Here is a 27,515-nt window from a genome sequence, read left to right on the forward strand (position 1 = left end):
AGTGACTGCGCCTTTCTGGCATATACATACTTATTTTGCGTTATGTTTCTAGGAAATTTTTTTCGCAGGGATGTTATGAACTTCCACATGCCCTTACATGCTTTATATCTTGCTGGAAAAAGAGCGAAGCGAGTTAAGGAGATAAGAATAGTGATTAGCATTGTCGTATGATGTAAGAGAACACATCGACGCGTATGGCAGACGCAATGCCTTTTCGCATGTAGATGCAGGAAGAGCCTTGGCTGGATTTCATACAGCGATACGGAATTGCGTGTCCCTTGACCTTTACATGTATGCTTTTATCGTCACTATTTACTTTTAGAGTTGGTCCTGTGTTGCATGTAGACCTCCCTTCACATTTTCTCACATTTGTTTGGGGAAAAAATATAGGTACTGGTTAGTATGTTTTCTTTTTTGAATATATATGCAAAAAAATAATGTTTCACAGACTGACCGTGTGATCGGCCATTACATCATTGCACAGAAATCTATGGCTTAGCAAAATCTTCCGAGCTGGTGATCGGGTTGATGATCAGTATTCCGGACTCGGCCCTTAAGGCGCTTCGCTAAATTTTCTGCATTAAATATATTACTTTATTATAGTAATCATGGCAAATAATAATCCCGAAATGCTTGCTCAGTTTTATGGACTGTTTTTATATAAGAAGAAGGATATAATAGCTATTCAGGAGAAACTCGGTATTGACCCTGGCAATGCAAATGAATTAGTAGTGCCTCCAGATTCCGAGCTCAGTGGGGAAAACACTTGCCGATTCTTACGAGCTGTTGTTAGAATTGGTAGGGGATTTAATACCGATTCAGGAGAAACTCAACATTGATGGTAATCCCATTCTAGAAGAGGCACTCTGAAGCAATAAAGCTTCTACAGATATTCCATTTGGTGAAATATTTAATTTGTTTATGTGTTTGGAAGAGGATATAATAGCAATTCAGGATAAAGCTCGACATTGTTGACTATTCTAATCGAAAGAGCGGAAGAAGTTGATGAAAATATGAGAGCATGTCTCCGGAAGCTTAAGGAGTTTCATGGTCCCTTAGAGGATGATCCAGGTGTGATATTTCCAAAATATGGTGAAATGGATGTAAAGAAAATTATGTTTACTGGAGAGGGGCTTCCATTATTTCCGAAGCTCTCTCCTCAACAATTGCACGAAATATTCGTCAAAAATCCATCTAATGCCGGTCAATGCCCATGTCTAGAACAGGTTAGCTAATCTATATTTTTTGTCACACAATCTGACCGAAGGCACTGTGCATGGCCCAGCAAATTCTTCTCCGAGTCAAGCATCACCGCTCCAAATTAGTAAGATCAGTAGAGTTTCACCATTCTGCTTGATCGTCGAGTAATGCTACCGAATAATTCCTTGGCGCTTGTCTGGTTATAGCTATAGTGGAGTGATCGGCACCAGAGTCCACAGTCATAGATATATTGGAATTAAGTTGCTGGTATAACTGAGATAGACCCGGATTCAGAATATTATCAAAACTATGCCGGGTGTTATATAACCGACCACCACTCCGGAGTGATGGTCTAGCTAGAATATAACGTTCACTCAATCTCCTTGATAATTCGTCGATGATAAAATTATCTAAGGATGCAACATCTCTTGGTGCACCATGTGGTATCCCCAGACTCTTTGCGAGTTCACAGATCACATCTAGGGAAGGTACCTGAATCGGCATGAAATTCTCAACATGGATATTTGGAATAAGCGAGGAAACCAGCTGATACGTAAACCTCTTTGCTAATATTATTACGCCCCGAAATTGAGGTACTTTAAATTAAGACATGAACCGCAATTTCTTTGATAGTTATATCGGTAATTTGACAAAAGCTAAGGTCGAGTTGCTGGAGCCTTGGGTAAGAACGAATAACATTACAAATTGATGTTTCAGAATATTCTCTACGATTAGAGATATTTAGATATTCTAATCTATGGCATGACTTCACGATTCTCCATAGACCACTGCCATCTACTTCTCGAGTACAAAAGCTCCTAAAGCCACCTGGTCGATCAATGCATAGATTGAGATACTTCAGATTCGGGTATGAACTCGCTATCAGTTCTAATGCTCTATTACTAAATGCTATGCTATTTATGAAACTCAAGTGGGTTATATTTGGGCATGAATATACAATGCTTATGATTTTTTTATCTGAAAGTGAATGGTAGTATGATATTTCAAGATGAGTTACATTTGAGCAATAAACTGGCGTTTGCTTCCTACGTACTAACTTTATAAATTTTTTCAATTGAGAGAGATCCTTTGCACGTTCTATCCTTATGAATTTATTTAATCGAGGGTGATCCTTTGCACAGTAATTTTTATAATCATTTGGAAGAGATTGTTCAGGATATAAGTCTTTCCCTCTCAATTCGATACGTTTCCACAGAATAGGGCACCACATCTGTACCACAATCGGGAAACAAATAGAGCGGGGTAGATGGATTTATCTATCAATAAGAAATGTAAAATATGTTCTAATACTTCTGGTAAATAAAAGATGATTGAATGCACCATAAATATTCTGTTTTATATGCTGTATCTTTAAACAAAAAATAAAATTAGCCGAGCCTAGTTCGCTGGTAAATTACTGCTCCGGACTAAGCCTTTCCACTATGTCATCTAACGCAAGTGCTTGTAACCCATCCAAACGAACTTTTAATATATCTTCAGGTGATAATCCTCTGAAGAATAGATTTTTAAGAAGCCATTCTGGATAGTCATTGCTTAAATTACACTCTTTCAGTTTCGAATAAAATTCCTATACTGTATAATTGCCTTGAACTATTCTCCCAAATAAAAAATTCATTCTTTTGGACCATTCAAGATTAACCTCTCTTTCCCATATATTATTTATACTGCGAGAATTCTTTAGTTCCTGTTCTGGAAGATACTTTAGAATAAATGATATTATCTCCGGCAGAAGAAGATCAAGTAAATTGTCTGTATGCATTGTTTTATTTATATAGTTAGAATAGCTTTCGATCAGAAAAAATCTTCCGAATGGATGATATGCATTCTTCTTTTAAAACTCCCCTTTGACGCTTTCTGATCTGTTTCCGAATCCTTTGATGCTTAATCATCTTTACTATTTCATCAATATCAGAATCAGATGAACCGGATTCAGATGAGCTAGTCTCGGATGAGGAACTAGATTCAGACGAACTACCAAATGACGAACTAGATTCGGATGAATTAGTTTCGGATGATGAGCCAGACTCGGATGAGTTTAATTAAGACGGACTAGTCTCAGGTGAAGTAGACTTGGACAGAATATTGGTTAAGGCCGTCAGATGCTTTACCCTGAATGCCTTGTTTTTTGAACACCTCCAACCGGTTGGTCACTTTCCATTTTGATTATTTATATATTAAACTTAATATCTCTGATCGAAAAATAGCAAAGCACCTGGCTTGGCCCACTTCAAACTACAAACCGCTTAACTTTTCTTGGTCGCACTCTTCTTCGTTGCTTAGCCAAAGGCGCTAAAGCATGAGGGACAGCTTTTTTTTCTCTTACCTGGTACCCATGGGACTCCTCAACTATCTCACCCGAATCTGATTCTTCGGACTTATCTGTCTCAATCGTATAGGAGAAATTCCTATTCCCCTTTAGGCCTCTTCTACTAATCAGCGAGGGAACTATTTTATAAATTAAATCGACCACAGTTTCCCTATCCACACATTCGTCCAGAATGTCTAATCTACTCTCTAGAGATCCCACGTCTCTATCTAGCCTTTTTACTGACTTTTTATACTCGGAATAATAGTTATCCATTTTTTCATCCAGTGCCCCCATCTTTTCAGAAAGCGCACTATCCATATATGCAATCCGCTTAGCAATTTTCTTATATCTGGACACTTCCTGCTCAATGGGTGCACTATCAGATAAATGATTTTGATCGGTTACCATTTTTGCGATATTTTATATATGATATATCTTGCTTCAAGCGAAAAAATAAAATTAATAAATGATATCTAGTCCATGTATGTGATTAGTTTTCATCGAAGAGTTCGAATGCCATTGCCTGATCATAAGGCTGTTCCCTCAATCGGAAATTTACTATAGTATAGTTTTGCGCTGGAGAAGCATGGTTGTCTGGTGAATGTCGAAGGGCTTTACTGGCAATAGTCATAGCATCTGATAAATTCTTTGCACCATTCGACATGATCGCAAATACTGCCCCAATTTGCGCAAATAGCTAGGGAGTAGTGGTTTACCAGTTTCAGGAAGCAATCTATCTTTTTTCAGAAATGTATTAAACCATTTAACTTTTGGCACTCCTGGATCTCTCAACTGTCCAGAAGAAATTGCATCCTGAATCCAAGTAAGGAGAAGTTTAGCCCGCTCTTCATCCCTTTCTAATGATTTAAATACCCAAGGATTATCCTGCTGATCTCAGTTTTTTGAATATCCTGTTACACTTCCATTAGAAATGCGCAAGTCTTTAATTTCAGCGGGACGAATGCAAAACATGATCATTACATCGGCTAGGACTTGCACAGTGGGTGTCTTAGATACGTCATACAAATCGAGTCTCTCCTTAACTGATTCTAACGAGAAATGGTCTGGAAAATCGATCCCTTCATTTTCACGTTACACTCTACGTAGCCTCCGCATGTAAGTGGCAATTCCCGGGGACCCGTCGGGTTGACCCGAAATATTCAGATCAGGTTATCAAATTCGTGACCCGGTATCAGGTCAGGTTACAGGTTTGACCCGACCCGATTGACCTGTTAACCCGAATACTTTAGCTCAAAAAAAATGTTTATCTCGAAACGGCGTTTTTTCATGTTACCTTATGAAAAAAACGCCGTTTCGGCATTGCTTTTTATAAACAAATACGCCAAAATGGCGTTTTTCATTTTATTTTACGAAAAAATGCCGTTTTGGCATTTTTTCACTTCTTTTATGAAAAAAAATCGCCAAAACGGCGTTTTTTCATATTATTTTATGGAAAAATGCCGTTTTGGCATTTTTTTTCTTTATTTTTATGAAAAAAATCGCCAAAGCGGCTTTTTTCATATTATTTTATGGAAAAATGCCGAAACGGCATTTTTTCCCATTTCTTTTATGAAAAAATCGCCAAAACGGCGTTTTTTCATATTATTTAATGGAAAAATGCCGAAACGGCATTTTTTTCCACTTCTTTTATGAAAAAAATTGCCAAAGCGGCGTTTTTTCATATTATTTAATGGAAAATGCCGAAATGGCATTTTTTCCACTTCTTTTATGAAAAAAATTGCCAAAGCGGCGTTTTTTCATATTATTTAATGGAAAAATGCCGAAACGGCATTTTTTTTCACTTCTTTTATAAAAACGTCACTAAAGCGGCATTTTTTCATTTATCTTATGGAAAAATGCCGTTTTGGCATTTTTTTTCATTTCTTTTATGAAAAAAATCGCCAAAATGACGTTTTTTCATGTTATTTTATGTAAAAATGCTAAAACGGCATTTTTTTCTCACTTCTTTTATGAAAAAAATCGCCAAAGCGGCGTTTTTTCATATTATTTAATGGAAAAATGCCGAAACGGCATTTTTTCCCACTTCTTTTATGAAAAAAATCGCCAAAACGGCGTTTTTTCATATTATTTTATAGAAAAATGACCTGAATACTTTCAGGTCAGACGGGTCAGATCGGGTCAGAGCAGGTTAACCCGACCCGACCTGATAAAAATTTTTCGGTTCGGGTCAGACAAATTACCCGACCTGACCCGACCCGTGCGGAGCTCTAACTCTATGCTACTTTTGAATCTTATTAGATGCGCAGGTTGTTTTTTCATCATATGTAGCAGAGATTATTTTTTCTGGGGCATTGAGTTTCTGCAACTCTCTTCGAAGTCTACTGAGACAGGATGTGGCGGTGACAGGGTTAGGAGACGTTAAAGCCTTAGCTATAGCTTTTACTTCTTTTTCACCAAGGCTATCCCGCATAATACGTTGAGCTATCATCTCAACCGTCTCCCCTGGAATAAGATTAGACACTTGGCATATATTAACTTCCCCTGCTTCTTCCCCTCCTTCTTTGGGAATTACCCGACTTCTACTTCGGCAAATTCTCTGATCGGGGATTAATACAAATGCCTGCTCTTTACTAAAATTATACCCTTTTTGGAAGCGCTGATGGCCCTTGTCTCTTTTCAGTTTATCCATCAAAAGCTCGAGTAATGCTGAGGCGTGCTGGCTAAGTTCTTCATTACTCATATCTTTATTGAGTTTGTGCTCTGCAACGTACGTTGTTACAATTGCGGACATGGCTGTGTGTAAGGTTGCTTGTCTAAACCTCTTCAAAATCCTACGATTAGTTTCGTCAAAATTTTACCATAGATTTATTATAGTTTCGGCAGAGTTTCAGCAGTTTTAGCATTTATAATAAGTTTCGGCAGTTTCACCTTTCTCCAAAGTTTCGCCAGTTTTTTAATATAACTTTAATATAGTTTCAGCAGAATTTCGCTTTTTGGCGAAACGCCATTTTGCCTAAACCCCTAGGTTTCGGCAAGCAACCTTAGCTGTGTGAATATAGCTTGTGAAGTAACTACTAGATTATACGTAACCGTTAGGTTATTCTATATCTGAAAAAGTTCAATTCGAAAAAATATTCCGACATTTCACTATCTCATAGTCGGTGAAAACTATCGGAGGGTTAGGGAAAGGGAAAAGAATATTATAACTTATTGCAGAATCTCTATAAGCCAACCCACTCTGGCCAGGGTATGTTTTACATTGATTTGAAAATTGTGGGTAGATAGGATATGCGAAAAAAAATACATAGTCATGGAATCCCCATTCCAAGGCTATGAACGAATTGTCTGTATCGATTCACATTTTAGTAAAGTGCACGCGCTAGAGCTAATATATATTCCGGTCCTAAAACATTTGTCTTGGTGAATGCATCATATAAAGCACTTGGCCTATACTTTGAAGGAGCTAAATTCAGGTGATGGAGGAATTTCATGAGTACGTTATTCCTCTAAGCTTTCGTTTCTTCATGCTTCCGGCATAATTTTAATAGTTGGTATAAGGTGAGATTGTGCCAATTAGCTTTGAGCAAGATTTGCAATAGACTTATTTTTCGTTAACTATTGCTAGTAAACTTCTTTCTGATACGATATCCTAAATACGATAGGAGATGAAAGAAAAGTAACTTCTTAATATTTGCAATTCATGTAAAGGTGGGATCAAAAGCCTTTCTTCTTTCCAATGTATATAACCAGGACCCCGGAAAATGCTTATATATGTAAGGTACCAAGGTGCTTAGCCAACATAGAAAAATTTTATGATGTAAGAATTTTATAATGCTTAATTTTAAGAAAATTTTATACTATGTAAGATAATTAAATTGCATATTTTTGGTATTATTTTAAAATACTAAGAGTTTCTAGTTGCTTATTTTTCATAATTATAGAACTTTTTAAATTATTATATATTGAATTTATAATTAATTTTTATTTATTTTCACTAACGGTAAGTGTTAATTTTGTACTACATTTCACGATTTTATATAAATACATAAACAAAAATTTTTTTTGATGGAATTTCAGTTTTTTTTTTCAATGTTTTATTAATTATCTTTCAATAGTATCTTTTTGATTTTTATTAAACTCAGTGTATTATTTTTAATATAAAATTACTATATTATACATGTTTATTTTGTTAAATAAAATTACTGTAAATATGTTTTACTTTAAAATATAATTTCACTACTTACCACTTTGGTTATACCAAATTATCTTTTATGCTTAAGTAAGGTTATTCAGCAAGTTAAATCTACTTGTATTTTAATTTTCATAAGGCTAAGTATGATATTTATATAGAAAAGCATATTTTTTTTAACGGTAATAACTTTTAAATTTTTCACTTTTTCGTTTATAACTTCAGAGCGTAATTACACCACTTCAGTCAAATGAAATCGACTTTCTAAATTAATTGAAAGTTGTTCAGCAAGGTCGAAACTACTTATATATTAATTTTTATGAGTGTGGGTATAATACTTATGGAGAAAAGTGCATTTTTCATAACGGTACTAACTTCCGAATTTTTCATTTCTCCGTTTACAACTTCAGAGCGTAATTACACCCCTTTGGTCAAATGAAATCGACTTTCTAAATTAATTGAAAATTGTTCAGCAAGGTCGAAACTACCTATATATTAATTTTTATGGGTGTAAGTATAATACTTATGGAGAAATTTACATTTTTTGTAATAGTATTAATTTCGAATTTTTCTCTTACTGTTTATTAACTTTATTAATTGAATATTATTAATCTACTTGTATATTATGTTTAGTTTTATAGCTTCACAACATATTTAAAATTGGATTTAATAAAATATATTAATTAATAAATATATTTTATAAATTATATGTGTTATAATAAAAATTTAATTAGGTTAGAAGATTGATTTGCTTATTTTTATATAATTTTTAAGGTTAGATATCAACAATGCTTAGCGATCATAGTAAAAACCTGTGCTTAGAGCTACTAATAAAAAATATTTTTGGGACCTTACCTATATAAGTATTTTCCGGGGTCCTATATAACCATCAGATAATAATTTACAATATACTGGCCCATTTATAATTATCATACAATTAGATTTGGGGTTATATATTTTTCGTGAACTCTATTTGCTAATTGGCCTGATATGTCCATAGCGTTAGTATGAAAAGTCGTTTATGACTTATCTTAATACCGAATAATTTAAATATACATTTTATTATAAAATTAAAAGTGAAAAGGCTTTTATATCCTAAAATACTTACTGTACATGAATCGAGTTACTTGCCCGTATATTAAGAGAGATGGTTCCATTTGTGGGAGAATCTGTACTCGTACTACTGACTGTACGAAGCACTGGATATTACATGAAAAAAATATGGAAAAAAGACCTTGCCTTGTTTGTGGCATACCTACCATTTCCATTACAGAATGCTGTCCCAAACATTCGGCTAGATTTTATTCGCTAAATTATTGGATGAGGCAGAAGTATGGGGTTGGGACTCTTCAATCCGGAAAGGTCTCTGAATTATCTACTGAGGAGTGAGAAAAAATATATTATTCCATTCATTGGTTGATTATTATTGGAGTGGCGCAAGAGTAGAGGCATTTTTTATTAATGTATGCCGATAGATGAAGCCTTCTGCAGAATTATATTATATAAAAATGGCAGAAGGCTTCACCTACCTGATTCATAATCGAATAGTATTAGCAAATATCAAATAAGTCCTGAATATCTTCTGTAATTTGCGCATTATCCACTTTGCTAGAACTAGTAAAATTATCTATTAATTCATCGGGCGGGAGTTTACTATATCCATATCGAGTATCTTCCCCATTTTCCCAATAAATTTCTTCACCCGTTTGATATAAAGGAAATCTAGGAGCGTCTTTACTATCAAATGAACCTACTAGGTGATAATGTCTACGATTCTTATCTATAGCCTTAAATTTCAACCCATAAGTTACATGTAGTGCTGAGTTCAGTAAACCAAGTTTTGCCTGTTTCATTTTTAATCCCGATTTTTTAGCTCTGCGCGATGTATCTGAATTATCAAAAACCCGAGCCATTTTTGGTACTAAATTCTGGAGATACGATACTGACCCAGGAGAATTCAGGCATGTTTTAACATCATCAGCTTTATATCTTGATCTATCATCGATATCTTTAGCTGGTATACAAGTTTTTAACAATTCTAAGCAAATCCGATGCTTCTCAGCCCAGGTTATAGTTGTAAGCCTATCTTCTCTGTAATCTTTGCGAGTGATAGCCTCAACAGCCGTTTCATTACCAGTGCCAGCATCTCGTAATTGCCTATAAGCTCTAAACCATTTCATATGATTGAAATTCCCATATTTCGCATTTAAACTTCGGTCAACGATTCAGCGAATTCCATAACAATCCACAATATTGGCGTTTTACTAAAAGAACGCATTTCTCCTAAAGTCTTTCTTGGCTTATTCTCTAGAAATTCAGCAGTTTCACGATCAAGAATATTAGCATTAGTTATATCTGATATCTCCTCCGTTTTAACAACAGAACATTTTGCTTTTACTATCTGCGACAATGAATTTTCATTAGATTTAGGGTCAGATTCTATGATGAAAATTATCATACCTGCCTCTCTAAGAAAATCAACCATTCTCCAACCAAATAAGCACCAGGAACGAAATTTTTCTAACATATATGCTACCCATAATCGAATAGTTGGTACATCCTTATTCCGGATGATAGAGTCTATATCAGGAAATATTCCTCTATTCTGAAATTCTCGGGAAAGACATTCTCGTTTGGCATTCACCAACCATTGGAATAACCCTTTCTCTGTAATGGGAATATTAGACGATCTTTGCTCGATATGACATACATAATCCTTAATACATCGCATGCGAATAGCATCTGATTCGTTCTGGCTGTTGTTTCTAGTGTAGCTATTAAACAGACAGAATGCCCGTTCAAACTTAGGATTAATGCAAGATACCCCTATTTTTAGAGTGCTAGTATATGCAACAAGTCTACATCGATCCATGATTCTTCTACATTGCTAAAATCTTGAGCCTTTTCTACTGGATCAGATTTACCATGATATTCCTTGATTCGCAATTCTGGAAAATCGGTCTTAAGGGTACAAACAATCCCTTGTACATCTTTTCTAAGATGGCAGATAAGTGAAGCACTTTTCCGATTCTCAAAAGGTAGTGAAGATATTTGCCTAGCCCAATCCCAAAGTTCGGCTAACACAGTTTCTTTATTAGGAGCCAAGCGGAATGTCTTACCTTTCTGAAGCTGGTAAGTATTATGAATAATAGAAAAGATATATTCTTACGAAGGGCCTTAATCCATTCAATGTTGAGGTCCGTTAGGTCATTATCCATAACAATAATGCGCCTAGCCTTTTGGATTAATTTATACAATTTTTCTATTGATTGTCCCGCCAAACGACTTTATGCTTGAGCAATTATTGATACTATTTCATCAAGCCATAAATTATATTGGCTCAGAGGGCATTTACATTTTTTACTGCATTCGCATTTATTAGTAATACGGTGTAAGCTCTCTATCTGACATACTACCCTTTGTGATCGGGTAGATTTATATTACCATCAATATCGCAATATGACTTAAGATTAAGTCTGGTAGTAACAGCATTCGAGTAAGAGTGACGCGTGGATAATACTAGCAAATTCACATCATCAGATATAGTAAGATGCTCTAGAACATATGTTTTTTCCATCTCCCAAGGCGAACCTACATAGATATCGCCTTCATTTGGTAATGGTCTTACATATCTCTCCTCATATGTTTCTGTTGCTGAAAGGGACTCATTATACTTGGCCCAAGATGGGAAATTTACGAAGGCTTTAGGGAAGCCCGGAACCTTGACTTTGTGAGAGGGTTGCAGAGATTTTTTATTTTCTTGCTGAATTTTTTCTGCAATAGATGGGTCACATTTAAAAACTACCTCTCGCTCATCACTATTTTGCCGAAAGCATTTTACGATGAACCTTCCACTACTAACGCATACACGGCTGAATCACCGCTGATCCTTGTCATGTATACGTTTGCAGAGTGGACATCCTAGTGGAGCTTTTCGGTTAAAATATACGAAGTTTTCTAAGTCCTTTTCTTCGATAATCCAATCCCTAAGATAGCTAGAATGCTTTTGTAAAACTAGTTCTGCAAATTTTTGCAATATATTCAAACCCACGGATATTCTTAGCGGATTATTATTTTTTTCTGTGCTAAGCATACGAGGTCTTACTTCAAGTCCTAAACTAGTAGGTGGTTGAACCCTAGCGTGATCAAGTTCATTCCAGCCATTATCTAGAGAGAATTGAAGAATACGCTTTACACGACCTTTTTTTGCCGAACCAATTAGGCGGAGGTTAAAATTTTGACCAGGCAATATTCTATCAATATATTTGCCGAATTTTTCACCGGTTATGGTATATACTAATTCAGTAAATGCCTTGAGTTCGCAATGATCAATAAGAAGAGCTGGAGCATATAAAATATGATAGCTACACTTGCTAAGATCCGATGATGTAGCGATTACTAATCCATTGAGAATATTCCTCCCAGCCACAATTAAGAATTCGATACAAGGCTCTTATGAAAGATAGGCAGATTCAAAAGAATACTTCTTGCGCCTTAACACCAGTTGTTTCCATATCTTTTTGCGAAGCATCTATGTTAATCACGGCTCTTAAAGGTTTCTGACCATTAATACATTCATGAATCCCAGGTAAGCCATATACTTCAGAAATGTTATCGGCAACAGAAAATTTGGGGACATGATCACCATCTTGGTCGATTTTGATAACTAATTTATCTTCCATCTCACTTCGGTCATAGGCATTATACAAGCTAGAGCCTTTTTCATTCAGAAATAAGAATGAATAGATTGGGAGGCAATCCAATGATCCTTTGTCATTCGACATATCTCTAGGTGGTGATGAGAGAATTCCCTGAATGGCATTTAGCAAATCCTTAGGGGAAAATTTATCATTAAAATTTTCTTGCCTCAAAGTATATGTCACATTAACCTTTCGTTCTTTCACAGCTTCGGTAGTGCTGGTTGAAGTGCAGGAAGCTTCTTCATTATCGGACTCATAATTAGACTCGTAGTTATTATAATCATCTGATCTGCAATCAGAATCATTATCATTATCATTATAGCTATCTGAGTCACTTAAGTATTTACCGGGGCTGGCGCCGTCGTAGCGGGCGAGAGTTCCTCGAACAGTTTGGTCAGAAATAGTTGAGGTATGCATGTCATCAGTAAGTAAAACTTTATATACTCCAATATATTTCCGAAATGTTTAATTAATTTTTTCGTCCTTCGAAAAAAGAGGCGATAGCGAACTTATTAAGCAAGACGTAAAAGAAAGGCACTCAGATGTATCTGAAAAAATGAAGCCTTCTGCAGAATTATATTATATAAAAATGGCAGAAGGCTTCATCTTCCTAGATATGTGTCCGGGTATGAGGTAACTTCGGAAGTGCTTAGGAATATGTACCCAGGTATAATATGATATCTAGGGTAAGCAAGTGTGCAAAATAATGGCAGAAGACTTATCCTTCCTAGATATGTACCCGGGTATGATATGATATCTAGGGTAGGCAAGTGTGCAAAATATTGGCAGAAGACTTATTTTATGATATGAAGACTTCTTCAGACCTAATTTTTCTAGATATGTGGTCGGGTATTACCCTAAAAAGTGAAGCCTTCTGCGGAATTATTATATAAAAAATTGGAAGAAGGCTACACTTTTCTAGATATGTACTCGGGTATGGTATAGCCTTCGCGTAAGACTTATCCTTCCTAGATATGCATCCAGATATGATATAAAGGCTTTTGCAGAATTATATTATATAAAAATGGCAGAAGCCTTCATCTTCCTAGATATATCCCGGGTATGATATAGCCTCTGTGTAAGACTTATCCTTTTTAGATGTATACTCAAGAGCATATCCAAAATATACCCAAGAATTTCATAAGGACCGATCACAGAAATGCATATCGCTCTTGTTAGTGCTTCGATCCGGATGGAAACCGATCCATTCCTTCCTGAGCAATCCGCGAATAGTTATGAAGAAGCGGGAAGGAAGTGGTCACGGATCAAAGCACTAGCTCTTGTTCTCCTTTATGGACGCAGGCAAATCGTGTGCCTAAAAATCGGCTGGCACATCCCAGTAGTCAAATAACTCGGTCATGGTCCCGGGAAAGTGCCTGGAACTCAAGGCGCAGTAAAGTTTCGTTTAATTTTGGCCAGCACTATTCCACAATTTCAGCCAGATCTTTTGACGTAAATAACTCGGCATTCAAGCTGGCATCCAAGCTGGTCTGAAACTGGTAAATTAATAGAACTACACTAGCTCCTTGCCAGTTTCATGACAGTTCTATGATAGTTCCCTACCAGTTCCACGATAGTTCCATGATACTACCATGACACTATCATGTCGCCAAGCTGGATCTTTAAATCATGTGCTCTAAAGATCAGCCAGAATTATGGCATAATATCAGCCAAAATTAATCGCAGATCTACTGCGCCACCTGTCGCTTCTTTTTTACACCATTTCAGTATTTTAAAAGGCAACCAAATAGGCGTGAATTCTTAATAAAGAACTAGTATCCAAACTAGCATACACTGGTCGAATGATGGCATATCGGGTCATAAGCTATTATGACATATCGGTCAGATATCATAAACCTGATATGCCATGATAGTGCTCCTAACAGATCGGTTCAGACCAGATTCAGCTTAAATCTGATCCGATCTGATTTTTATTTTAATAGATCTGATCTGATTCGAATCTGATCAGATCTGGTTCAATTTGATCCGAATCTGGTTTGGATCCATTTGAATCCGATTTGAATCTGATCCGAATTTGGTTCAGATCTGGTCCTTGTCCTAAAAAAAGGAAGGGAACGTTAATTACGTTCCTCAAGTAAAAAGAAAAAAAACAAAAAAAAGAAACGAACTTACCATAGTTCGTTCTTTTTTTGAATCCTGGTCGTTCAGCTTCGTCTCACGTCCAGGTTTCTAAAAAAAAAGAAAGGGAACGTTAATTACGTTCCCTTAAGTAAAAATAAAAAAAAATAAAAAAAAGAAACGAACTTACCATAGTTCGTTCTTTTTTTTGAATCCTGGTTGTTCAGCTTCGTCTCACGTCCAGGTTTCTAAAAAAAAAAAGAAAGGGAATGTTAATTACGTTCCCTTAAGTAAAAACAAAAAAAAACAAACAAAAAAACAAACGAACTTACCATAGTTCGTTCTTTTTTTTGAATCCTGGTTGTTCAGCTTCGTCTTACGTCCAGGTTTCCTAAAAAAGAAAGGGAACGTTAATTACGTTCCCTTAAGTAAAATAAAAAAAAATAAAAAAAAGAAACGAACTTACCATAGTTCGTTCTTTTTTTTGAATCCTGGTCGTTCAGCTTCGTCTCACGTCCAGGTTTCCTAAAAAAAGAAAGGGAACGTTAATTACGTTTCCTTAAGTAAAAATAAAAAAAAATAAAAAAAAGAAACGAACTTACCATAGTTCGTTTTTTGAATCCTGGTCGTTCAGCTTCGTCTCACGTCCAGGTTTTCTAAAAAAAAGAAAGGGAACGTTAATTAGTACGTTCCCTTAAGTAAAAATAAAAAAAAAAACAAAAAAAAAAACGAACTTACCATAGTTCGTTCTCTTAAATCCTGGTTGTTCCTTCGTCTCACGTCCAGGTTTCCTAAAAAAAAGAAAGGGAACGTTAATTACGTTCCCTTAAGTAAAAAAATAAAATAAAATAAAAGAAACGAACTTACCATAGTTCGTTCTTTTAAATCCTGGTTCGTTCACCCTTCGTCTCACGTCCAGGTTTCCTAAAAAAAATTAAGGGAACGTTAATTACGTTCCCTTAAGAAAAAAATAAAATAAAATAAAAGAAACGAACTTACCATAGTTCGTTCTCTTAAATTTTCTGGTCGTTCCTTCGTCTCACATCCAGGTTTCCTAAAAAAAAAAGAAAGAGAACGTTAATTACGTTCCCTTAAATAAAAAATAAAAAATAAAAAAAAGGAACGAACTTACCATAGTTCGTTCATTTTTTTTAAATCCTGGTCGTATCGTTAGGCTTCGTTTGTCCAGGCTTCCTACTAAAGTTAAGGAACCGTTAATTACGTTCCCTCAAGTAAAAAAAAAACAAAAAAAAGAAATGAACTTACCTAGTTCGTTCTTTTAAATCTTGGTCGTCCGGTTTCGTCCGTTCGTCCAGGAAAAGTTTTTAAAAAAAAAAAAATTTTTTTTTTATTTAAAAAAAAATCTGATCCAAATCTATTCAGATCGGATCAGATTTTCTTGTGTTATGATCTGATCCGATCCAAAATTAATCAAATCAGATTTTTTTTAAATCTGATCTGATCTACGGATCAGAATTTTGAAAACCGAACCGGATCTGACTCAGATCAAATCTGCGGATCCAGATCAGATCGGATTTTTTTCGGAGTGCTTCTAACAGATCAGATCAGATCAGATTTTACTTAGATTCAATCTGATCTGAAATTAATTAAATCTGATCTGATCTGATCTGATCTGAATCAGATCAGTTTAAATTTAATCTGAATCAGATCAGATTTAATTAGATTCAAATCTGATCTGATTTGATTCAAAACTGATTAAATCTGATCTGATCTGGATCTGATCTGATCTGATTTGAATCTGATTTGAATCTGAATAAATATATTATAAATTCTAAAGCTATAATTTGTAAATATGTAATTCGGCCAGAATTATGCACTTAACTCTGGCAGGAATTATTGAATTTCCTAAAAAGGAAATTTAGGTTACACAAAATGCCAACTTGGTTCCTATAAAAATCGATTTTTTTGTGGAACGGCTATCACCAAAAAAGGAAATGATCGACATATCCGTTTTGGCTGGAGTTAAAAATTAGGAATTAATTCCAGCCGGCATTATGAATTCGGCTGAAATTATTAGTAAAATCAAATCTGAAATCTGAATCAAATCTGTCAGATTCAATCTGAATCTGATCTGATTTGATCTGATTTGATCTGAAGCTAATCTGATTTGTTCAGATCAAATTTTTTTTGATCCGAATCTGAACTGCAGATTAAATTTATCTGATCTGATCAGATCAGATTTTTTTCGGAGCACTATCTTAGACAATTCGTATGGATGTTAATGGCGACACTGTTAAACTATATTACTGCCACCTTTTTTATTTTTTTAGGCTCCCAGATGATCTAAACAACATTATATTCTTCATGGTAGGTTCTTTGTATGGTGTTAATGACATATTATTTAATAATGTTACCGCTTTTTTTTCTATTTTTTTTAGATTTCTGGATGATTCTTGGACGTGGTCAGTAAATTTCTTTGGATAATTATGTGATGGCGTTAATTGTAGTACTAACACCATTATTTATTATATTTTTTAGGCTTTTGAACAATTTTTGGGTGAAACATCATGGTACGTTAGTTCTTTAAATGGTGTGAAAATGGTACTATTAAACAAAACTAATAATGCCTTCTTATTTTTGTAGGTTTTTTGGATGGGAAACATAGACGTGATGAGATATCAAAGACATCTGAGACGTATTAGAAGTTGTTTATTGGAATCGAACTAACTGGGACAATGTTCCAAACCATTAACAACATAGTTTAGAAAGATAAAATATTAATGTAACGCATATAATAAATATCTAGTTTTAAGTAAATAAAATAAATAAATGATGTTTATTAATAAATAATAATATATAATACACATAAAAATCAGTAAAATATCGGGATATATCAGGATATAATCAATGAAACATCGTATTTTGATAATATAAATATCATTGAAATATCAAGAAACCAATATGATTATGAAATTTATACGATACGAGTATGATATGCAATAACCCGATATGTAACTTTTATGTAACCTATTTGTTTCAGATATAGGTGAGACATCGGTATAGCAAATCGTTGACATATCAGACCACTATACATGATATATCGTACAGATATCAGGTATATGAAATCTGACTGATACCTCATCATTTGACCGGTGATAGAGGGCCAGCACCCTCATTATAGAACCAGGCATTCAAACAAGAATAGAAAGCCAATACCAACAATGTAGAATTTATTATGTAAACGAATTAGGAGCAAGAAGAAAGCAGTCACCGTTAGATCATGACATCACCATTAAAATAAAGCACTACTAGTTACCATTAGACTATGAAGTTACCACCATATTATACAGGAAACAGTTGAAACAATATTAAAAACGCAAAGGAGCTACCCATAAGTAGATTATGAAAGCCCTATCAGATTATGAATAATAGGTTATGAAGTTACTAGGACCCCGGATATCTAATATAAAGGTCATAATGGACTTTTGGCCAAAAATACCCCTTTTTGCTGAAACTCAAAAAATCGTTTTTTGTAAATATCTCAGCATCCAGTAATTCAATTTTAATGAACCTTTTTTTATTTTGTAGCCCTCATTTAGCTCTACAATTTAAAAAAATGTTCATCAAAATTGGACCACTGAATGCCGAGATATTTACAAAAAACGATTTTTTGAGCCCCTGAAAAATGGGCCAATCTGCCGAAAGTGTGACTTATGACCTGTTTTGGAGATATCCGGGGTCCTAAGTTACTGCCAGAATATGAAATTAGATTATGATATCACTGTCAGACTATGAAGTTACCTATAAATTATGAAGCTACCGGTAGATAGTAATTCGTTACCTAGATTATGAAGGCTACCGGTAGAATATGAAGTTACTTATAGATTATGAAGTTACCGGCAGACTATGAAGTTACCTATAGATTATGAAGTTGCTTTCATAACCTAATCTAAGTCGCCGGTAACTTCATGATATAATTATATCATGAAGTTACCAGCGACTTTTCTTTATATTTCTCACACCAACTAACACGAGCTAATGCATGCTTTTTTGATACAAAAGGTTTTTTTTCTGCAACATGGGAATGGATTCCAGCATCATATAGTGTCTGTCTAGCAGTTATTAGACTGCAACTTAAGCCCAATGTATTAATAATTTCATGTAAAGGTTCGCGTCTGTTCTTCTTAACTTCATTTATAAAGGCATTTTTCTATTATTATTGAGAATGGAATATGGGCCGTCCCTGATCACAGTAAATTTTCAGTCACCCCTGTCTTCTTGTATTTGTCAATAAATCTACGTATTGTGGTAGGGTCACGCCCCATTTTTCTTGCTATTTGTGCAGGGTTAAAATTTTCCATATATGCTAATATTTTTCCTTTCTCCAGAGGAGATAATTCAGTATAATGTGACATAATTTTTTTAACTGTGCAATGCGTTCATCAGGTCATAAAATTATGAGGAAAACATTTAAAATAATAAAAAATAGGGATATAAATAATTTAAATTGGGTGTATCATTACACAACGAAAAATTGGGCGATACTTTTTGAGGCGACTGTACTATCTTTTATATGCTATCTTTTAATATGTTATTTTTAATATACTATTTTATATACTATTTTATATGTTATCTTTTCTATCTTTCAAATATTACATCGTAAAGAAATAATTTATAACCCATCTTTTGTGGCTGTACTATCCTTTCTTTAAAATAACATAATCTTTCAAATATTATATCGTAAAGAAATAATCCATCTTTTGTGACTATGCTATTTTTTCTTTAAAATAACATAATCTTTCAAATATTATATCATAAAGAAATAATCCATCTTTTGTGGCTGTGCTGTCTTTCTGTATCATCTTTTCATATTATCTTTCATATTATCTTTTGTATCATCTTTTATATTATCTTTTGTTTTTCAATATTTCATGTATTTTCATTAAATTCGATTTTAATTCGCTATCGTCCCATTTTATACGTTGTTTCTATAATCTATCTTTTGTGGTTTATAGTTTCTCCTTCTAATTATTCCTGTTGATAAACTTGATAAACTGGTTGCTAAGCCGCATCGATCGACCTCCTGATTGATCTATTGGTTCATCGTTAATCATTTAATAAAAATTACATCATGTAGATCATTCCTTCTAAAGCTCCGAACAGGTCAGCCAAATTCAGGTAACCTGACCTGACCTGACCTGAAATTCAGGTCAGGTATGAGATTTTTAAAAAAAATTCAGGTCAGGTATGAAGATTGACCTGACCTGATTGACCTGTTGACCTGAAACTATTGATTCTACTATATAATAAAAGTGAGTTGCAGTATTGCGATTCACTTTTTTATATTGATTTTATATAATAAAAGTGAGTTGCAATACCGCAACTCACTTTTTTTATATAGAATTTATATAAAAAAGTGAATCGCAATACCGCAACTCACTTTTTTTATATAGAATCTATATAAAAAAGTGAATCACAATACCGCAACTCACTTTTTTTATACAAAATCAATATAAAAATGTTGAATCGTAATATTTCGAGAAAAAATGTTGCGAAAATGTTTTTTCATAATATTATATTAAAAAAATGTTTCGTAACATTTTTTTTTGATATTTCAATAATAACGTTGCGAAAACATTTTTTTCATAATGTTATATTAAAAAAAACGTTTTGCAATATTTTTTTCAATATTTTAATAAAAAACGTTGCAAATAAGGTTGCTTGTCTAAACCTCTTCAAAATCCTACGATTAGTTTCGTCAAAATTTTACTATAGATTTATTATAGTTTTGGCAGAGTTTCGGCAGTTTCGGCATTTATAATAAGTTTCGGCAGTTTCGCCTTTCTCCAAAGTTTCGCCAGTTTTTTAATATAACTTTAATATAGTTTCGGCAGAATTTCGCTTTTTGGCGAAACGCCATCTTGCCTAAACCCCTAGGTTTCGGCAAGCAACCTTAGTTGCAAAAACGTTTTTTTTCATAATATTATATTAAAAAAAAAAAAGTTTTGTACTGTTTTTTTTCAATACTTTAATAAAAATAGTCCTGAAATTTTTCAGGTTTCAGGTCAAGTCAGGTCAAACAGACAACCTGATATAACCTGACCTGACCTGACCTGAAAAAAAATTCCAGGTCAGGTTTATCAATTAACCTGACCTGACCTGACCCATTCAGAGCTCTAATTCCTTCTCCTAAATATTTATCCTTTCCGGCTAATTATTTATCATCATGTGACTTTCTACTGTATAATCTTCTATTCGATATATCATTTATTTATTCCATTAAGTTCGATACTCATGGTTACAGGCTTACAGCGCACAAAAAGTTTTTGAAAAAATACCAGAAATTTTCTGAAAAAATCTAAAAATCCTGGAAATTCATTTTTTGCATCAGAACATATGACTGGAACCAATAAAAAAAAAATTTTTTTATTTAATTGGCAATTCGGCATAAATTTATCGATATTCTAAAGTCTCAAATATTTTCATTATGTCTTTATTACAATATGGATTTAAGTATTAAAGAATTAATAATAGCTTGACTCAAAAAAATGAGAATTAATATTTTAACATTTTTATTATATATTAATAAAATTCTGGCATTTATAAAATTTACCAGAAATTTGCTGTACTATGTCTGAAAAAATTCTGGATTTAAAAAATTTTTACGGATTTATCAAAAAGCTTTTGGAAAATCTGGTAAAATTTAAATAGATTTTGTGCGCTGACCACCTCATTCACCCGCCGATCATGACCTATAAAAGGCTGAAAGGTCATACCAAAACCCCACTGATGAGTCATAATCGATACTAAAAATTTGGGCAGCTGCCCCTTATTTGATTTTGAGCTAATCACGTGCAATTAATTATAATCGGCACCAACGAAAAAAAAATCTACACTTCGGCACTTAATTAAACGTTGAAAAAACTGAGAATAAAACAACCTAAGAATTTCTGGTTTTTTTAATATATACCTATTCTTTCTTTAACAAAATTTTTATTGACATTAGTTGGTAAGTTCTTTCACTTTTCTGACGGAAAAGAAATTCTTTGTTGTTTTTTAAGTATGTTAAACATTTTCTTTCTTTTTAGGAGACTGAATCAAAAACTTTTTTAGCAAAATGCCTCGTACTAAAAAACCTCGTGATGTCAAATATAGTAAATCACGAGCATTTACTCGCAATACTGAAATTCCAATACTTCAACCTATATTTCTTGAACAAACTTATAATTCAAATCCTACCAAATTTAATTTGCAACAAAGTGATTATGATGATGTTAATGATGATTTTATTGATGAAAGTATACCTGTTGATAGTGATGATAGTATTTATAGAGAAAAGCAAACTCGTTTGAATAAATCCTGGCAGTCAATTCATGTTCAACTTAAAGACGCGTTAATTGAGTTGAAAAGTCAATGTAATGTTGAAGAAAATATATGTCTTTATGGAAAATGTTATAATAATGAACTATTTAAAATAATTACAGTTGATTGTATTTATTTTGAACGTAAGTTAATTGTTATTTGTAAATATTTATAAAAATTTTATTAATTTATTTATTTATTTGTTTCTAAATGAAATTAAAAAACAATTCAATTTGTGTAATTGTGAACAGTCTAATTTGGCAGTTGTGTTAACACGCAGAGGATTATTTCCTGCTTCTCCTATAAATCCATTAATTGCATTTAAAATAAAATTATTAGAATTTGCAGAAAAACTACTTCTATTAGCACAAATATCATATGAAAGTTTTTGTATTGCTTTAAGGCATATTCATGATAATAAAGTATGTATAAATAATTATATCTTATGAATTTTAATATTTTTAACAATATTTAATTATTAATGATATTTAATTAAAATTTATAGCTTAGTAGTCATAAAAATATTTATAAACCTTTTATGTCTACTTTTAGACAATATATATTAGTTAAAAAAGAAAAAATTAAGTTTTTAACAGAACAAGTGGTTAAGAAACCTGAAGTTTTCTGTCCTGCATGTCCATTAGTAAGTATTTATTGATATTCTTAATATAAATAATTATATATACTTATCTTATATCTTTATTTTATTTAGAAAAATTCATGTAATTCAGGTTCTTTAAATAGATTAACTGTATGTTTTGATGGATGTTTTCAATTACGACGATTAAAAATTGGTGGAAATGATAATACAGAAGAAGATTATTATTCTAAATATTTTATGGATGATAAATTTTTTGATTTTGAAAAATTATATTTACAATATTTACAAAAAGAAAGTTCTGGGGTAAATTTTGATTAATAAATATTAAAAAGTTGAATTTAAATTAAATATTAAATAATTAATAATATGTTAGGAAAATGATCCATGTATGAAAGCTTTTAAGGCAGCAAATGAAAAAAATTCTAAAATACTTTCAAATGCATTGGATATTAGTGGAGTTGTTGGTACAACATGTAAACATGGAATTCCAATGAAATTTTTAAATATAAAAACAGGAGAAAGGTATTTATTTTTAAATAAATATTATATTATTAATTATTGTTATATTATTAAATTATTATTATTATTATTAGATTAGTATATTCTTTATTTTTATTAAATAATATTTTAGATGAATTTGGATCACAAATTAGTATGATATTGGATGTACAATGGCCAAACATTTAAAGGTAAATTATTTATAATATTAATAATTAATATAAATATATAATTAATTTATTATTAATATTTTTAATGTTAATAGAACAAACTAAATGAAACATCTTTACAATTAAAAGCTAAAGATGTATGGTATGCAGTTTCTGTATTTCATGCTTATGCTCATGAAGCTTTTTGTCAATGTATTTATCATCCAAGAAAAAGAGAAGGGTTTGGTCTTACTGATGGTAAATGGTTAGAAAGACTTTGGTCATATTTGGAAAGATTTACAAAAACTACTAGAATTATGACTCCAAGTCACCGTAAATTTATACTTTCATTAGCATTAGATCATTTTGCAGAAACCAGAATTCAAAAAATTGGTAATTATTTATAATTTGTATACAGTATATTTTTATATATTAATAACTTTATTATAATTGATTTTTAGGTCAAACATTAATTAAACAATATCAGCATGCTTTAGAATTAAAAGAAATTTCACAAAAAGATTTAGAAAAATTAGAATTGCAAAATTATTCTTTAGATACCATTAAGGTTGCTTGCCGAAACCTAGGGGTTTAGGCAAGATGGCGTTTCGCCAAAAAGCGAAATTCTGCCGAAACTATATTAAAGTTATATTAAAAAACTGGCGAAACTTTGGAGAAAGGCGAAACTGCCAAAACTTATTATAAATGCCGAAACTGCCGAAACTCTGCTGAAACTATAATAAATCTATAGTAAAATTTTGACGAAACTAATCGTAGGATTTTAAAGAGGTTTAGACAAGCAACCTTAGATACCATTAAATTATCTTGGAATAAAATTAAAGATGATTTAATTAATCCAAAACATCAACCATTACCTACTGTTTCTTCTGATATTATTTTTGAAAAAATAATATTAAAAGAAAAAATTGAGTAAGTTCATTAAATTTATTTTATTTTATTTTATAAATATTTTAAATAATTATTTATAATAAATATTATATATTTTAGGAATGAAATTAAAAAATATAATAATCATAAAATAAGAAAAACATCAACTTGGGCAGTAAATATGCTTAAACAACTTAATGAACTTGTAAATTTTATTGAATCTTATGAATCTCAACAAGATGATTCAATACAATTAATTCCTAATAATCCTGAATATGAAAAAATGAAACAGCATTATTATGAACTTGATTTGCGTATTCAAAGAGGAAAAATATTTGAACTTGCTTTACGTAGAAAATTAGAAATTGAAAGAATATATAAAAAAACAGGTATTTTATTATTTTATTCAATAATAAATTTTTTTTTAAAAAAAATTATTAAATTAATAAAATAATATTTTAGGAACAAAATTATATAATCGTATTAAAGCACAAATAGCTTTAACTGATAGAAATATACAAAATGCTGTAAGTAAATATAATGAAATAATTGAAACTTTTTCATATTCAAATTGTGATATTCAAATTATTCAAAATTGGAAGACTGTTTGTGATATTGAAAGTGAATTTTGGAAGAAATATTTAAATGAAGAAATGCTTCCTAATGTTGATCCTTTAATAAGAAAAGGAATTAATTCAATGCTTACTTTAAATCGATGTAAGGCCATACAAACTTGATTTTATGGTTTTCATAATATAAAAATTTCATCAATAACCCGGCAACCCGGCTTTTAATTTTTTTTTTCAAAAATTTTATATGCGAAATTTTTTTCAATTTTTAAAAAATTCTCACCTGGCATAGTAATAATATAAAAAATTTTTTTTTAAGACTTAGCAAAACTGACCTGGCCGGACTATGAAAACCATTTTTACTACTTTGTACCGCCTAATGAAGAATTAAATGAATTACAATTAGAAATAGAAAGGGTAAAAGTTTGGGAATATCAACATATTAATATTTTAAAATTAATTGAAATAGAAATAAATACAGAAATGGATATTGAATTAAATTTTACAAGAATTAGATATAAAAAAGGAATAATAAAATGGATAATTAATGAAAAATTAAATATAGAAAATCAAATGAATGAATTTGAATTTTTGTTAAAAAATTTAAATAAGAAAAATATTGAAAATACTGAAGATGATAATAATGAATATTTATATGATGATAAAATAGATAAATTAGATATTGATGAAATTGAATTAAATGAAAATAATGAAATTTAATTTGTTTAAATTTAGTTAATAAAATTTAAATAATATTAAATAATAAATAAAAAAATAAAAAGTTTAAAATTTATTATAAATATAAAATTTAGGTTTATTATATTTATACTTAATTGAATATAAATGAATTTCAATTATTTACAATAAATATTAAACTTTTAAAAATCTTATTATAAATAATAAATAAATTACATTTAAAATAAAGAAAATTTCAAAGTTTACATGGGGTGTTTGAACACGGGTCATGTGAAATATAATGACACCAATGTCACACCCTTTACTTTTTCTATGTAATATAATGTATTTTTGACTGCTCTGCAAATTTACTTAAGGCATCAATGGGGGTTTTGAATGCCGTTTTTGACTTATATATGAAAAACTGTCTTTGCTGATCATTTCCTAAATTTTTTAAGAGTGATCGGCAAAATTAATTATTCATAGGTAAAGTCAAAACTGACATTCAAAAGCACCTTTGATGTCTTAGGTAAACTTGTAGAGCAGGCAAAAATCCATTTATCTACTAATTTTGAAGTTTATGCTATTAGCCAAAATGGCAATAATCACATGAACCGGGTTCAAATACCCCGTGTACAAATAGAAATTGCTTAAAATAAAAATATTACATAATATTTTATAATTTTTTTTTTAAATTAATTAATTATTAATATAATTAAAAATTTATATATAAATATTAAAAATTTTATAATAATTTATATTATAAATTACTAGATTCTTATTATATATAAATTTTCAAATTAATTGCTTTAGTTTTTTTATTAATTAATTATTAATAATTAGTAAAATAAAAATCGATTACATTTCTCACTTACTGATCATTTGGCCATTTTTTCAGTGGTTTAGTATTACTTAATTTTTTTGAATTTATATAAATCAAGAAACTGATAAGATTAATGAATTTTAGTTTTTAATTTTTACTAATTTAAATTGATCAGCAAAAGGATTATCAAAATTAAAATATTAGATTACTTAAAAGTATAATCGGTTGAACTTAATATATTTACTTGGAATTAAATGGGTTATCATGATTGCTAATTTTAAAATATCAGAAAGACTTTGTCTTCTTATGCTTACGAATTTTTATTTCAGAATATGCTAATTCTTTATACAATATTTTTTTTAAACAAATACATTTATTAATAGATCAGTAGATAAGATCTAAAACCTTTTTAAAATAAATAAATAGATTGAATATGCCATTTTACTGATGAATGGAAAAATCCTGTAGAAATCATAGGAAGGTTTGATCTGTTATATTACTTTTTTGTTTTTGATATTTTTATAATGATAATATGGTTCATATTAAAATTAATTTTGTAATTTGTTAAATTTAAACTACCGGACCTGCAAAGGATTAAGATAAAATTTATTTTAAATGATACTGTACCTATATAGTTTTATAACTACCTAATTGTATATTCCAACTAGAAATAATGAGTAATTTATTTTATATAAATAGTCTTAATAGCTCGCTTATATATATTCTGTATATTTATAATAACTTTAAATAAATACGTAGCTAAGGTTGCTTGTCTAAACCTCTTCAAAATCCTACGATTAGTTTCGTCAAAATTTTACTATAGATTTATTATAGTTTTGGCAGAGTTTTGGCAGTTTCGGCATTTATAATAAGTTTCAGCAGTTTCGCCTTTCTCCAAAGTTTTGCCAGTTTTTTAATATAACTTTAATATAGTTTCGGCAGAATTTCACTTTTCGGCGAAATGCCATCTTGCCTAAACTCCTAGGTTTCGGCAAACAACCTTATACGTAGCAGTATTTTAAAAAAACTTAGTAAAATTTTAACTACTTATAATATAAAAGAATTTTAACTACTTATGATAAATATTATTTATTAATCTAAATTTCTTTATTTTAAAAATTAATAATATATATTAGAAATAATGTATTTACCGCACCCTGCATTACAAATTTATATATATTTGTATGTTTATCATTTGCCATTTTAAGGGAGTGCGGTGTATAAACTAAAAATCGATATAAACAATTTACAAAAAAGAAAGGATGTGTTGTAATGCAGGGTGCGGTAAATAAATTCACTCTATATATTATATATCTTTTTATAATATTAAAAATTATATAAGTAAATAAAAGAAAATGTAATTATTTAGAAATTAAATAAATGTTAATATAATAGTAATATAATTAATAATAAGATTAGTAATATAATAAATTAATAACTAATAGTCTAAACCTATCTAAACTAGTAAAATCTTGCTTTAGTAAAATTTATATAAAATTTTGGCTGCTTATAAAGTTATAATAAATACTAT

The 27,515-nt window shown here is 31.3% G+C and overlaps 8 protein-coding genes across 8 annotated transcripts; 2 read left to right on the plus strand and 6 right to left on the minus strand.

The window, feature by feature from the left end:
- Positions 1-608: 608 nt before the first annotated feature.
- Positions 609-839, plus strand: OCT59_007277 (uncharacterized protein; the record flags this gene model as incomplete). Its single annotated transcript, XM_066147614.1, has 1 exon — positions 609-839. One exon carries the CDS (start codon positions 609-611, stop codon positions 837-839), a length of 231 nt encoding a protein of 76 aa, XP_065998597.1.
- A 174-nt stretch (positions 840-1,013) lies between these two features.
- On the plus strand, positions 1,014-1,235 carry OCT59_007278 (uncharacterized protein; the record flags this gene model as incomplete). The annotated part of the gene is made up of 1 exon (XM_066147621.1): positions 1,014-1,235. The coding sequence occupies one exon, from the start codon at positions 1,014-1,016 to the stop codon at positions 1,233-1,235; it is 222 nt and encodes a 73-aa protein (XP_065998598.1).
- Positions 1,236-1,341: 106 nt separating this feature from the next.
- Positions 1,342-1,704, minus strand: OCT59_007279 (uncharacterized protein; the record flags this gene model as incomplete). Its single annotated transcript, XM_066147632.1, has 1 exon — positions 1,342-1,704. One exon carries the CDS (start codon positions 1,702-1,704, stop codon positions 1,342-1,344), a length of 363 nt encoding a protein of 120 aa, XP_065998599.1.
- A 94-nt stretch (positions 1,705-1,798) lies between these two features.
- Positions 1,799-2,431, minus strand: OCT59_007280 (uncharacterized protein; the record flags this gene model as incomplete). Its single annotated transcript, XM_066147639.1, has 1 exon — positions 1,799-2,431. The coding sequence occupies one exon, from the start codon at positions 2,429-2,431 to the stop codon at positions 1,799-1,801; it is 633 nt and encodes a 210-aa protein (XP_065998600.1).
- Positions 2,432-3,448: 1,017 nt separating this feature from the next.
- Positions 3,449-3,937, minus strand: OCT59_007281 (uncharacterized protein; the record flags this gene model as incomplete). The annotated part of the gene is made up of 1 exon (XM_025329462.2): positions 3,449-3,937. The coding sequence occupies one exon, from the start codon at positions 3,935-3,937 to the stop codon at positions 3,449-3,451; it is 489 nt and encodes a 162-aa protein (XP_025185307.2).
- Positions 3,938-5,768: 1,831 nt separating this feature from the next.
- On the minus strand, positions 5,769-6,281 carry OCT59_007282 (uncharacterized protein; the record flags this gene model as incomplete). The annotated part of the gene is made up of 1 exon (XM_025324589.1): positions 5,769-6,281. One exon carries the CDS (start codon positions 6,279-6,281, stop codon positions 5,769-5,771), a length of 513 nt encoding a protein of 170 aa, XP_025185308.1.
- A 2,948-nt stretch (positions 6,282-9,229) lies between these two features.
- Positions 9,230-9,859, minus strand: OCT59_007283 (uncharacterized protein; the record flags this gene model as incomplete). Its single annotated transcript, XM_025324590.2, has 1 exon — positions 9,230-9,859. The coding sequence occupies one exon, from the start codon at positions 9,857-9,859 to the stop codon at positions 9,230-9,232; it is 630 nt and encodes a 209-aa protein (XP_025185309.2).
- Positions 9,860-14,823: 4,964 nt separating this feature from the next.
- Positions 14,824-15,604, minus strand: OCT59_007284 (uncharacterized protein; the record flags this gene model as incomplete). Its single annotated transcript, XM_066147664.1, has 7 exons — positions 14,824-14,849; positions 14,925-14,983; positions 15,061-15,114; positions 15,193-15,249; positions 15,322-15,382; positions 15,454-15,512; positions 15,591-15,604. The coding sequence occupies 7 exons, from the start codon at positions 15,602-15,604 to the stop codon at positions 14,824-14,826; spliced, it is 330 nt and encodes a 109-aa protein (XP_065998601.1).
- Between the last annotated feature and the right edge of the window lie 11,911 nt (positions 15,605-27,515).

Source organism: Rhizophagus irregularis, chromosome 15, assembly GCF_026210795.1.
Source record: "Rhizophagus irregularis chromosome 15, complete sequence".
Lineage (NCBI taxonomy): Eukaryota > Fungi > Glomeromycota > Glomeromycetes > Glomerales > Glomeraceae > Rhizophagus > Rhizophagus irregularis.